We start from the raw sequence: 11,692 nt of genomic DNA, 5'->3' as shown, positions 1-11,692 counted from the left end.
CAGCTGCCAACGTACCTCTTCTGTCTCACAACAGTTGTGTTCATTTGTTTTATCTCCTGGATGCTTGATAGACGTTCCATGTTCCAGCTATAAGGTATTCAAGCCTTTGTTTTCCCATTTCTCTTTCTTTCTTTTAGTATCTTCTGCTAATTTTTTTTGCCGCTTAACTTCTAAAATCGTTCAGCTATTTTAAACATTCAAATGTTCAGCTCTTTCAGCTTTTTCCAGGTATGACTGTTGTTCCTTCAAATCCTTGAGCTTTTCAAGATATTCCATGATTTTTGCCTCCATTGAAATACACGGGGAATCCTTGGTGCAGAAGCTCGCTGGTTTGATACTCGGGGCTGGCATTTTTCACAAAAATCTTTATTTATGGTCAACTTTGATCATTTTTCTTTCTATTTTTTTTTGCCAATTATTACCTTTTAAGTTTTATTTTCATTCAGAAATATAGCACTCAAACCTGAATTTTCTTGTGGAAATGGTAGTTTCTAGTTACTTTACCCCTTTAGCCATATTACAAACGTTCGTTTTCTGTGTTCAGTTTTTTTGTCTTTTTAATGTCATCTTAGACAAAAAACATACTTAGACTCCTGATTCCTTCTTAGTGAGAAACTCCCTAAAAACCTTAGCTGTGAACTGACACTTCAGAAATAAACTGAATTGAATAGAGACACGAAAGACCCATAAAGGAGAATTTCAAATGACAAATCTAGCATTAACCAGGAATTTGATTAGTCTGAGAGTGGTAAAGAAAAACAGGCCGTGGAGAGTAGAAAAAACACTTGCAAACCAATAAAAGGATTACATTTCATATCATTTTCAATACAGAAAGGTTGAAAAAGTAGCCAAGGCCACACATTATTAAGTATTAAATGACGATGTTAAAATGGAGACCATGTTTTGGTTCACGTGTGTGTTTGAATGCAAGTAGAAAAAAGGACAAAAGGAAGCGTCTTTCATGTTTAAAAAACACTTTAATACATACAAAAAACTTTAGCTTATTTCAATTTTATTCAGCAAATATATTTACCAGTAAACTTAACAGGTATCCTTTGGTTTTTCTCCTTTTTTAAACGACAATCGATTTACTGAAAAGTAAAATTTTTGGCTTTACTGCTGTTTATTAGGCAACATTTCTCATGCAAAAAAAAAAAAAAAACAATCAGGTGACATCATAGTACTGTCTATGTAAGGCACTAAATTCTACAGGTGATGCAGAACCACCATATGTGATCACAGATTTGAAAAGTTCTTCCCATTTTCACTTGAAGTTTAAGGAGTTTTGCAAGAAAATATAGACTTCATCTTCTTTCAACACAAATTTTGATTATTCCAGTTTGCTGTGCTGCATAAATACAAACGTGTTCCTAAAAAATAGTTTTAAAAATGTGGGTTTGTGTGTGGGGTAAAATAAATCCTAGTATATATATATATTTTTTTATTTTACATATAATTACAGCCATCAATGCTCAAACATTCACAGGAATCGGGCCTCTGCCGCCCTTTTTTTAACATGAAATGCAAGAAATGTTTCCAGCAAGGTGAGATTTTGTACTTGAGGAGCACAACATGCTACTGTCCATACAAAAACAGAATGCACAAGATAGAGTGTAAATCAGAAAGCTGTGATGCAGAAATCTTAAATATGCACCTCCACGATTCACTTCAGTCCAAAATCGGCACAAAACCTAAAAGGCCAGCCTGTTTGCACGACGTGTGCCCCGACCTACAGAGGCTCCTTCAGCGTCCGGGGGTTGTAAAGGCAGCGCTGGAGTTACTGACACGTGTTGTAGATGCGGATCTTCAGGTTGATTTCGTTGAGGATTTCTCGCATTTTTCCCTCCAAGCCGTCCAGCTGTCGAGCTTTTCCCTCCAGCTTCCTCTGGTTCTCCTCGTAGCTTAACTCCAGCTCTGTGGGGACCGGGATTTCCAGGAACCGTTGGGGATTAACCGGGAAGTCGGCTCAACTGTTTCCACTTCACACTGTTATTTTCAGACCTTTAACTGTTTTCAGGTTAAAAATCACAGCCTGAGGCTCCCCTCAGCTGTTCATCACAAGAGATTCTTCCCATTTTTATTTACTTTAGAGCCAAAATAAACCATTTTAAATGTAACTCCCGACTTTATTGATTTGGTTCTACCAGGTTGAATAAAACCAAACTCACCTGCAAGTCTCTTCAGCTTGTCTTGAGCGTCTTTCAGTAAATCGTTTGCCTCCTCTCGGAAAGTCTCCGCCTTTTCCTTGGCCTCCTGCACCGCCTTGGCTTTGGTGTCCACCCGCTGCTGCACCTCGTTGTATTTGTCTGTCAGCTGGCCGTCTAGAATCTGAGCATCAGGACAGGAGAACGGTTGATTTCCTGTCAGACCGGGGTCTGAGCGAGCTCAGAGACGCACCTGCTTGGCTTCGTTCGCCTTGTCCCGAGCCATGGTGGCCGTCTCTTCGGCGCGGGCCGCTGCCATGTTGTTTTCCGCACATTTTGTCTTCAGGATGTTGATTTCCCGTCCCAGAGTGCCGAGGCGGTCCATGGCGTCGTTCAGGTCTTTCTCGTTGTCGGATGTCTCTGATTCAATCTGCACAGAATCCCAAACGGATGCTGGTTTTCCTGATAGTCTGGATGCTTCCATCAACCCTTTAGCAGCTGCTGGAACGAGGACGCCTTAAACGCTTTGGAGGACGTACAGTGACAAGTTTTTAACATGACCATCAAACTCATCTTATGTGTTAAAGGCAGGTCTGGATCTTCATTGTGATTGTTTCTTTGGTTTAGAGGCCATCTTTCAGAAGCTTTCAGCTATTTCTATATAGAGTAGCTTCATTTCCTGTTGATATTGATTTTCCTTTCAAAGACAGATCACCATGTTATGACTGACGGGAGTTTTATGAACCACATAAATACTTTTTTCTTTAAATGTAGGTTTCTGACATGTAAGATTTTTTTTGTGAGCATTTTTCTCTTTTTTAAGAAAATTAAGCCTAAAATTGCATCTCTGAGAGTTTCTTTATTCAAATCGTGAATCAGGAACAGACGAAAAAAGGCTGTTGGAATAATCCTGTAGCTGTGACGTAGCTGCTACAGACGGCGGGCCACAAGCTCCCTGCTCTGCTCCATTCTGATGCCTCCACTTCTATACAAATAGATCCATGTACGTCTCTGTTTTTCCTTGTCTGAGCTGGAATCTGGCTCCAAACTCTACGACTGGATAGCTCAGATATTGGTTGCCATTTTGGTCGCACCAGTAATGTTAGGTTGGGGTTGGGAAAGAGGCTAAACAAAGGGATTATGGGAAGTCAGGGCAGGCTTACTCTGCAGCAACAGCCCCACCAACAGTTCAGAGGGGACGATCCGAGTGGGACTTTAAGATGTCTGATAATGTCTAAGACGTCAGTGATGACCGACAGACATTTTTACTGTAGTTATCAGGAGATGTGTAACTTTCAAACAGTAATAAAATTATAAATGAATACCTAAAGTAATGAGTTACTTCATGTTTCTCTTTCGGCTTTTCCCATCAGGGGTCGCCACAGCGAACGAGTCGCATGGTAAACTTGGCAATGTTTTACGCCGGATGCCCTTCCTGACGCAACCTTCTCAAAGCAACCGGGCTTGGGACCGGCACAGAAGTAGAGAAGGGAACAGGGAGCAGCCCGGAGTTGAACCCAGGTTTCACGGACGGAAGGCGCCGCAAACCAGCACGAGCTAAACCGGCTCCTAATGAGTTACTTCATAAGTTATCCATTTTTCCTTTTACAACATGGGAGTAAATAATCATGTGGTCATTATATATAAATCTGTATTGTCTGGTTTATTTACATAATCATGTCCCTCCACGTTCTTATATTTCAGCGGTCCAGAAAATAAAAAAATTGCCCGTTTTTTCCGTGAATTTTGTCAAATATACAGATTAAATGATGTAAGCAGGTCATACTTCCTACTTTTAGGTGTCATCTAGTAAACGGACTCACTGGACGCATTGCTGGGCCGCACCACAGTGCGTCCAGAGAGTCCGCTCTGACTGGTTTCTGACGGTTTCTGCTTAAGGTGGTGATGCTTTTAGCTGCTTGACTGGGAAATAAAAAAGAATCTGTCACTTTATTGCTTTAGCTATGTCCTTCATAAGAGCATAAAAGCGTACAAAGACCAGATGAGTTGTGGTAACCTGAGTCAGGCGATTCCTCGCCTCGCCGATGTCAGTTTTTGCTTTGGCGATGGCCTTCTCCGCTGACGTCTGAGCCGTCTGAGCGTCCAGTAAAGCCTGAGTGACGGCCTCCGCTGTGCTCTTCACTCCTTCCGCCTGATGCCTGACAACACCAACATGTTCATGTCAACCAGCAAACCCCCCCCACAGGTGCATTTGGGTCAGATTTCAGCAGGGGGGCTTACCTGGCCCTCTTGGCGTCCAGCAGCAGCTGCTCTGCCTTGCGGACGTCCTCCTGCGTCTGCTGGAGGATGGCTTCCACGTTGGAAAGGCTGCGGACGCGCGCCTTGATTTCATCGGCCAGTTCTCTGATCTGGGACGGGGAGGCGGGGATGGAGAGCCTCAGCACCTGGTTGGCAACTGCCTCGATACTGTCCGGGTCCGCTCCCTCCTCTGGCGGGGATCGAACAGAGAAGTGTCAGACGAGGACGCACCAAGCAAGACGTTGGATGGAGATCAACCTGCTGAGTGCTCACGAGTGAGGAAGTTCCTGATCTGCTTAATGAGGTCCCTCAGGTCGTTGTTGGAGCGCTCCACTTTGTTCTTGGTGGCGGTGGCTTTGTCCAGCGCCGCCTGTGCTTTACTCTTCGCTTCCTCTGCTTTGCTCTTCGCTTCTGCAACCTGGAGGAGAAAAGGTCTTAAGATTAAAAACATTAAAGTCCAACTTAGAGAAGGTTTATGGCTCCCAAGAACTGGTGGATCTCTCTTCGCACAGTGAGGGGGGCCATGCCCTGAACCTGGGATCACATCTAAAACCATTCCTTATATATCATGGCCTTGGCGTCTGCAGCCCAGTGGGTCTGGACTTACCTTTCTATCCTATGGTGGACCTCTGTCTCTCATTGGGACCCCCCTCCTGGGAGGTGGAGCTTCCTGGAGGTCTGTTCTGGGTAGTTTGTCTGCTCTCTGGAGCTGTTTGTGGGTGCCAAGTTGTCCCATGGTCTTCATATAGGGGGTGTGGGGGCTCCGACTGCCATTGCTGCTACACTGTGAGCTTTGAGTGACGGCGGGAAGGGCTCCCATCTTTAAAAATGTTACCAAACACACCCTCACCTCAGCACAGGTGTCTCCTAACGCTGATGCCAACGCAGACGTCTGTATTCATCTTTGCTTGTGAATCTACTCTAACATTTTTTCATTGGTGTGCTCCGCTGCACTGCATTTGGCTGTTTATTTCTCAAAAATAGTCTATGGGATTTTGGCTTCTTGGAACCAGGGGGGGAGGGGTCATTCGATTCTCATGTACAATCAATGGAAATATCAATGAATCAAAAAACGGGTCTCCCTCTGAAGCTCCAGATACAGCGGGCATCAAGTATGCGCTAAACATGAGTTCTTGAATGCAAGTACAGCTTATGGTGTTCACACTGGACAAGCAGGAAGGGGCTTCTCCCTTTTCTACGGTTTCCTAGCGCATCTCTGCCACCTACAGTTAAGAGGCTTGGTGCGAAATGTTGAAGCGGTGTAAATCTTTCAGCTTTTTCCAGCTGTATTCTGATGTACGAAAGACTTGGTGTCAGAGAATTCCAGCCGGGCACAAACCGTAGTTATTCATTTCTCCTCCATGATCCGTTTTCAAACAGTTGGCACTTCCATAACTTAAAAGGGACACCATCCATACGTCACCACCAAATCCACCAAAACCACCTGATTGGTCAAAGTTCAACTGGTTTAACTCTCAATGTGCCTTCAATGGCTGCGCGTTTTGTACGTAGAGTCTAAAATCTGTCTTAAAAATGTGCGTAGCTACGCGTAAACGCAAGACTTTCTCATTGAAAGTAGTTGCTTGAACCCGCCTTTCCGAGGGCGATGTGAACGTGGATCGACAGGAACTTATTCGGAAGCTCTAGCAGTGTTCGGGTCGCCATAGCGATTAGTTCCGTCCCTGTCAGCCTTGGAACTTCCTACACACACCTACCTTGGTGAAGAGTCCCTGTGTCTCCTCCAAGGCTTTGTTCAGCTCCTTTTCTGCGTGCTTGGCTTTCTGCAGGGCATCGTCAGCCGCCGCCACAGCTCCGTCACAGTTCAGGCCTCCACAGTGTCTGTTTCCATCATCGTCACGGCATCCTGCGCCTCCACACGGGCTCTCTCCACAAGGATCGTGACTCGACGACCCGCAGACCTGTTCATAAACCGGATGATCAGTTATATTTACTGAGGACAGCTGAACAAGCTTGAAGATCGAGTAAAACGGTTCTCCATTCATTTTCTACATCTGCTCTGCCAGTCCACTGCAGACTTTGAAGTCAACCCATAAAACATGTTTCTAAACTACAGGAAGAAGCTGTAAAGCAACTATCTTCATTCCAACATAGTGCAGCCAAGACTTTGTGAATTTGGGAACTCCTGAAGGTTATAAAGACTGGGAGATGAATCTGTCCAGCAAATTATTTGACTTTTGACTTCTTTGTCAACAGAATTTGTTTAAATAATTTCTAAAAAAAACCCTCTACTGGAGTACCACAAATCATTCTATCATCGCAATGAAAGACTTTGAATTTTTCCAAAGTTCTGCCAGAGAATCTGCACATTAAAGCTTTAATGAGTTTAATCCAGATCAGAAAAACTCAGATGGTTTGAAAGTGGAAACCTCACAAAGATGGATGCCTTGTTTGTTATCATCACGTCATGTGCAAGTTTAGGATTTTAAGAGTGAGTTAACACAAAGCTGCATCTAATACAATCCACCTTATTAGGCAGTAAAGGACAATAAGAAATAAGATTACAGTTCGAAACAGCATATTACTGGCCTTACTGTAGAAAAATGTTGCCTAGCATTTGTTTAAATGCTTGCTGGGTTTTTAAAATTGAGCTAGTGTTTTTATTTAATTCATAAATATGTTTACATTTGTGCTATTTGTGCTAGTTAATAGTTAAATACCTTATGGAAAAGTGCACTGCTCAATTGTTAAAAATAAGGTAAATAAAATCAAAATAAGGGAAAACCTGCTTAATTTGCATTTGTAATATGTTTTTGAATTATAAAAAAATGGAATTGGGACGCCCCTATCTATCACACATCTTAGCATCTTTGCTTGGAACTCGTAACAATAAAGAAAGCCTCTTAATTTACATTAGAAATGTATTGTATTCTCACGTTAAACAAAAACACTAAATAACTGAAACAGTTTTTGTGATTTAAACTGGAGAAAACAATGGCATCTTCAAAGCAGATTTAGCTCAATATTTAATTATAAACCCCATATTTAGACGTTTTAAACTCCCTAAACTTTTTGTATTAAACAATGTTTTCCCCAAATTTTTTTATTTATTTAAAATAACGTTTCAAAAATATTTGCAAAACAATCTAAATTACCAAAAATGTTTTGCACAAACAAAGGAACATGTAATATAAAACTTTCAATTTATGTTGAACTAACAAAAAACAATTTTTCATTTTACATGACAGAAATGACTAGGACCTGTTTTTGAACGTATGTAAACATTCGGACCTTCTCGTTGAGCCTCGTCATGTCCAGATCCTGGACTTTGGCGTTGAGGTCTCCCAGCCCGCGCTTGTTTGCAGCGTTTTTGCGATTGAAGTCGTCCTTCTTGGCGGCGATGAGCCGCTCGGTACGGCGGCGAGTGTCTGCAGACTGGCTGACCGTGCTGGGCCGGGTTGTGGTTGATTCATTTGCACGCCGCTCTGCGTCGCGAGACCTGTTATGGGAGCTGCGGATGCTGTCATACGCACCTGGAATGAACAAAAAAAACCCACATGAACCGTTTCTGTGTGTAGGATTAAAACGCTGCTGGGCTACACTTCCTCCTTTCTGGCTCACCGAGGAAGTTGGAGTTTTTGAGGACGTCCAGTTGGTGATGCAGCTGCTCCGAGGTCAGGTTCAGCTCTTTGGCCTCCCTCTCCAGAGCGCTCAGCTCCTTGCTGGCCTCAGAGTTGCTGTCCTGAACTAGTGTTAAGTCTCCTTCGAGGCGGTTTAGGGTGTCGGTTGTTTCACCGATTTGTGCCCTGTGAGAAACAAAGAGCTTTAAATCTCTTTTTCAAACAGCAGATCTGAAGCTGAAGAAAATAAATTAAGGGGCTACAGGGATGAAAAAGGTGGGATGTTCCCAGATTTCCTTGTGTTTCATTTTTTATTATACTAAGTCAAATACATTTTCTTTGCTTGCTCTCTTTAATAAAGAATGTAATGAACTAAACTGCTGTGGATTTAAAGAAAAGTATGCAGTGAAATCCAGCAGATTTACCTAAGATCTTCAATAAGTTCCATTAAAGCAGAGACGGCGGCGGCCGTGGCGTTGCGTTCGTTGACGATCCCCTGAGCTCGAGCCAGTTTCTCCTCCAGGTCTTTGAAGAATTTCTCATAAGGCCCAATAAGTCCAGTGGTCTGAATCTCGTGGGCTCGCTCCGCCAGGGCCCGGGTCCGCACCGCCAGGTCCTGGAAACGAGGCGACATGTCGAAGGATAAAGGTTTAGGGTCCAATGTCGGCTGCTTGTCAGAACCCCACCTGCACAATCCGATCCCAGTCCCCAAAGCACTGGTGACAGGGCTGGCAGTCAGGGAACTGGCCGGAAAAGCCCCTGGCACACTGGTCACAGCGGACCCCGGACACCCCCTGCTGGCAGACGCAGTGACCGGTCGCTCTGTGGCACTGGGAGGTCTCGATCCCTCGCCAGTCACAGTCACAAGCTGAGGAGGAGAAAAGCCCAGAAGAGAAAAGGCTGAACAAACGTTTCAGAAGAACGTCACGCTGAAAAAAAAAAAAGACACAAAGGAGGAAAACAAAGTGAAGCTACTAACCTCTGCAGATGGTCCTGGGGTCTCCCCAGAAGTTCTCCTGACAGTCTCTGCAGGTTTGGCCCCCAAAGCCATCCCGACATTGACACTGACCCGTGAACTGCGCATTAAAAAACAAAAAAGTAAAGAAACTCAAAACACAAGAGAGCATCTAAAAAAATGAAGAGCATGAAGTTCTAGAACAGATATTCCTGTGCACAAACATCTACTGCAGCTCCTCTGGGAGCCTTTCCAGGCCAGTTCAGTTCATTAGTAATTCACCCATTGCATTATGGGTCTACCACCAGTTAGACATATCTATCGCAGGTCAAGCAGACTTTGAGGTAGACCCGCTCAGCTAGTAAGAAAAAAGGGAAACTGTGGGCATCTCTGTGCTTCTGATGCCACAAAACTGGACCACAACAGAATTCTACAAACTTCCTTTGGACTGAAGCGTCAAACCTTTCAAACTCGTTTCTATGCGTTCAGGTTGGTTCTGCCTGAACTCGGGGCTCAGTACCTCGTTGCATGAGGATGTGACAGAGTTGTTGGGGTCACAATTGCACGGCGCGCAGCCCATCCCGTTGGCCAGGTTCCAGTGGTTGGGGGCGCAGTGGTCGCATGTCAGACCCACTACGTTTGGCAGACACTGGCACTGCCCGGAGGCTCGCTGGCACACGCAGTCTTCCCGCCCCGTGCACTGGCTGCGCTCCGTCCCCAGAAAGTTGCATGTGCACTCTGAAGCCAAATGAGACTTTAAAAAAAAATGTTCACGGGTTTTTTCTTAACGTGGCGCTGTGTCACTTACTCCTGCAGTTGCGGCGCGCCGCATCGCCGTGGTATCCGCTCCTGCAGATGTTGCAGTTGGGGCCCTCGGTGTTGTAGAGGCATTTCCTGCACTCCCCAGTCCGCCTGTCACAGGCGTCCATGTCTGACATGTCTATGTTGTTGTTGCACTGGCACGGCTGGCAGCGCCCTCCTGGCTGGGAGGGGTTGCCATAGTAACCTGGGGCGCATTCCTCACAGCGCGCTCCTGTGTCACAGAGGAGAGGCAGAAGGTGGACAAAAGGGAAAGAGGATGTGATGGATTTGCTCTAAAACTCTGAGGCTGCTTTAAACCGGTCTGAGTTTTAAAGAAAAAAGAAAGGAAATTGTTTGGACTCAAATTTTTTTTGACAAAAGTCGAGTTTGGGGTCTTAAAGGTGAAAAATTAAAAGCAAACCAAATAAATGGCATAAATGTGTTAACAGACTGGTTCCTCAGCGGGTAAAAGTTAACTAGTTAACCAATCGCATTACTGACCTGTTTCACTTTATGTGTTGAAACAGGTTTAAATAGGAGAATTGTTTATGAAAAGTTTAGTAAATGAGGTAAATAAACCCTGACATCCAAAATAGCAAGTGAAACCTGTTTTTGTGAGAGGGTGGCATTTTTTACCATTTAATGATATTGTGTGCATTAAAAGCTACATTAATAGAAATTGTAACAACCTTTTCCAGTTTTAGTGTCTCTTTAATGGGTTCTTGGTGAAATCAGAATAAAATGTAACTTTTTTTTTGTACAAATCGAGCTCTGAATAATCAAACTTCATCATATTTGAAAGAAACAAATCTAGAGAATTTAGCTTCTAGTGAAGAGTCATCGGTTAAGGAGCTGGTCACTGTCTTTGTAAAGAAAAGATACGAAACTTCCCTGTTTGAATAAAGTTACCAAAGGGTTGGCAGATCAATCCCCACTCTCCCCAGCCAGCTGTCGCCCCCCAAGCGCGGCTAGCCTGCAGCTCACCGCTCCCCCCAGGGGATGGGTCAAATGCGGAGAAAGAATTTCCCCATTGTGGGACGAATAAAGTAAACTATTATTATTATTTTTAAATATAATTTTTATTATTTTAAACCCCTTAATGGCTGCTGATGCAAATGTGCATCAAACCAGTTCAGCTACAAAATGACCTCCATGTCAAATCTACAGGAAAACAACAAAAAAAAGAGGGAATATTCTTGTTTTTCATTGCGGGGAAATAAACTCAGGCATCAAGGGGTTAAAAAACCTCAGTTTGAGTTGATCTCAATCATTTTCTGGGCTTCATTTGCAGACTTGGTTAAAAAAGTAAATAAATACATCCTTTTTATTCAAACGAGCGCTTAATAGTTTGATCCCAGCCCTGCAGGTCGACAAACGGCCCTCCTCTCCTTTGTTTCCATCATAACAAACCAAACACAGGCAGTCACAGGACAGACTGACATGCTTTGAGCAGGTGTCACTCAGGTGGCACAGCACCACTGCTGACGCCATGCATGGGGAGGGCAGACGGTGAAGCCGTGGTTTTAAAGAACAAAATGGGAAGGAGTGGAAAGTGGGGGTGGGTGGGTGTCAACCACCTTTACTCACGCTTAAAAATGGTCGCCCCGGAGCGTTTTACAATCCCTGTGCAAGTCATAAAGAGAGGGGGGGGGTGATGAGAAGTTACCCCTCGCCATCAAGGCGCCCTTCTGTGTCACAAGCCGTGTGACAACTGCCTGAACAGCTGGATCAGAGTTTCAGCAGCTGAAGGTTTCTGGACCAGCAGGTTCCTGTTCCATCCCATCATGAACATACAAAGCTCCTTTGTGTGCAGGCGCTCATTTGTCGTCTTCTTCAGCTCCTGTAGATTACTCCTTTGTGGTTTCTGTGTTATTCCAGGAACCATTAGGTCTGAGTTTGACCTGCTTCACCTAGTTCTTCTATGGCGATGATCTGTAACTCTCCAGTTAGCTCTG

The 11,692-nt window shown here is 44.2% G+C and overlaps 1 protein-coding gene across 3 annotated transcripts in view; it reads right to left on the bottom strand.

Moving 5' to 3' along the window:
• Positions 1-957: 957 nt before the first annotated feature.
• The window catches only part of lamb2 (laminin, beta 2 (laminin S)), a 44,217-nt gene continuing 33,482 nt past the window's right edge, over positions 958-11,692 (bottom strand). For all 3 annotated transcript variants that reach the window (XM_078949595.1, XM_023956372.2, XM_078949594.1), the window contains exons 22-35: positions 9,745-9,969; positions 9,457-9,674; positions 8,961-9,057; positions 8,668-8,849; positions 8,407-8,597; positions 7,983-8,167; positions 7,653-7,894; positions 6,119-6,322; positions 4,677-4,821; positions 4,386-4,593; positions 4,162-4,303; positions 2,398-2,574; positions 2,169-2,328; positions 958-1,914 (exon numbers count right to left, since the gene is read on the bottom strand). In XM_078949595.1, coding sequence (XP_078805721.1) covers positions 1,778-1,914; positions 2,169-2,328; positions 2,398-2,574; positions 4,162-4,303; positions 4,386-4,593; positions 4,677-4,821; positions 6,119-6,322; positions 7,653-7,894; positions 7,983-8,167; positions 8,407-8,597; positions 8,668-8,849; positions 8,961-9,057; positions 9,457-9,674; positions 9,745-9,969 — 2,513 coding nt within the window. In that variant the 3' untranslated portion in view covers positions 958-1,777. The remainder of the gene's footprint in view (positions 1,915-2,168; positions 2,329-2,397; positions 2,575-4,161; positions 4,304-4,385; positions 4,594-4,676; positions 4,822-6,118; positions 6,323-7,652; positions 7,895-7,982; positions 8,168-8,406; positions 8,598-8,667; positions 8,850-8,960; positions 9,058-9,456; positions 9,675-9,744; positions 9,970-11,692) is intronic.

The sequence above is a fragment of the Oryzias latipes genome, chromosome 7, assembly GCF_053564925.1.
Source record: "Oryzias latipes strain Hd-rR chromosome 7, Olatipes_Hd-rR_3.1".
Classification (NCBI taxonomy): domain Eukaryota; kingdom Metazoa; phylum Chordata; class Actinopteri; order Beloniformes; family Adrianichthyidae; genus Oryzias; species Oryzias latipes.
Note: the sequence above shows the minus strand (reverse complement) of the source record. Positions and strands in the feature narration are given on the sequence as shown.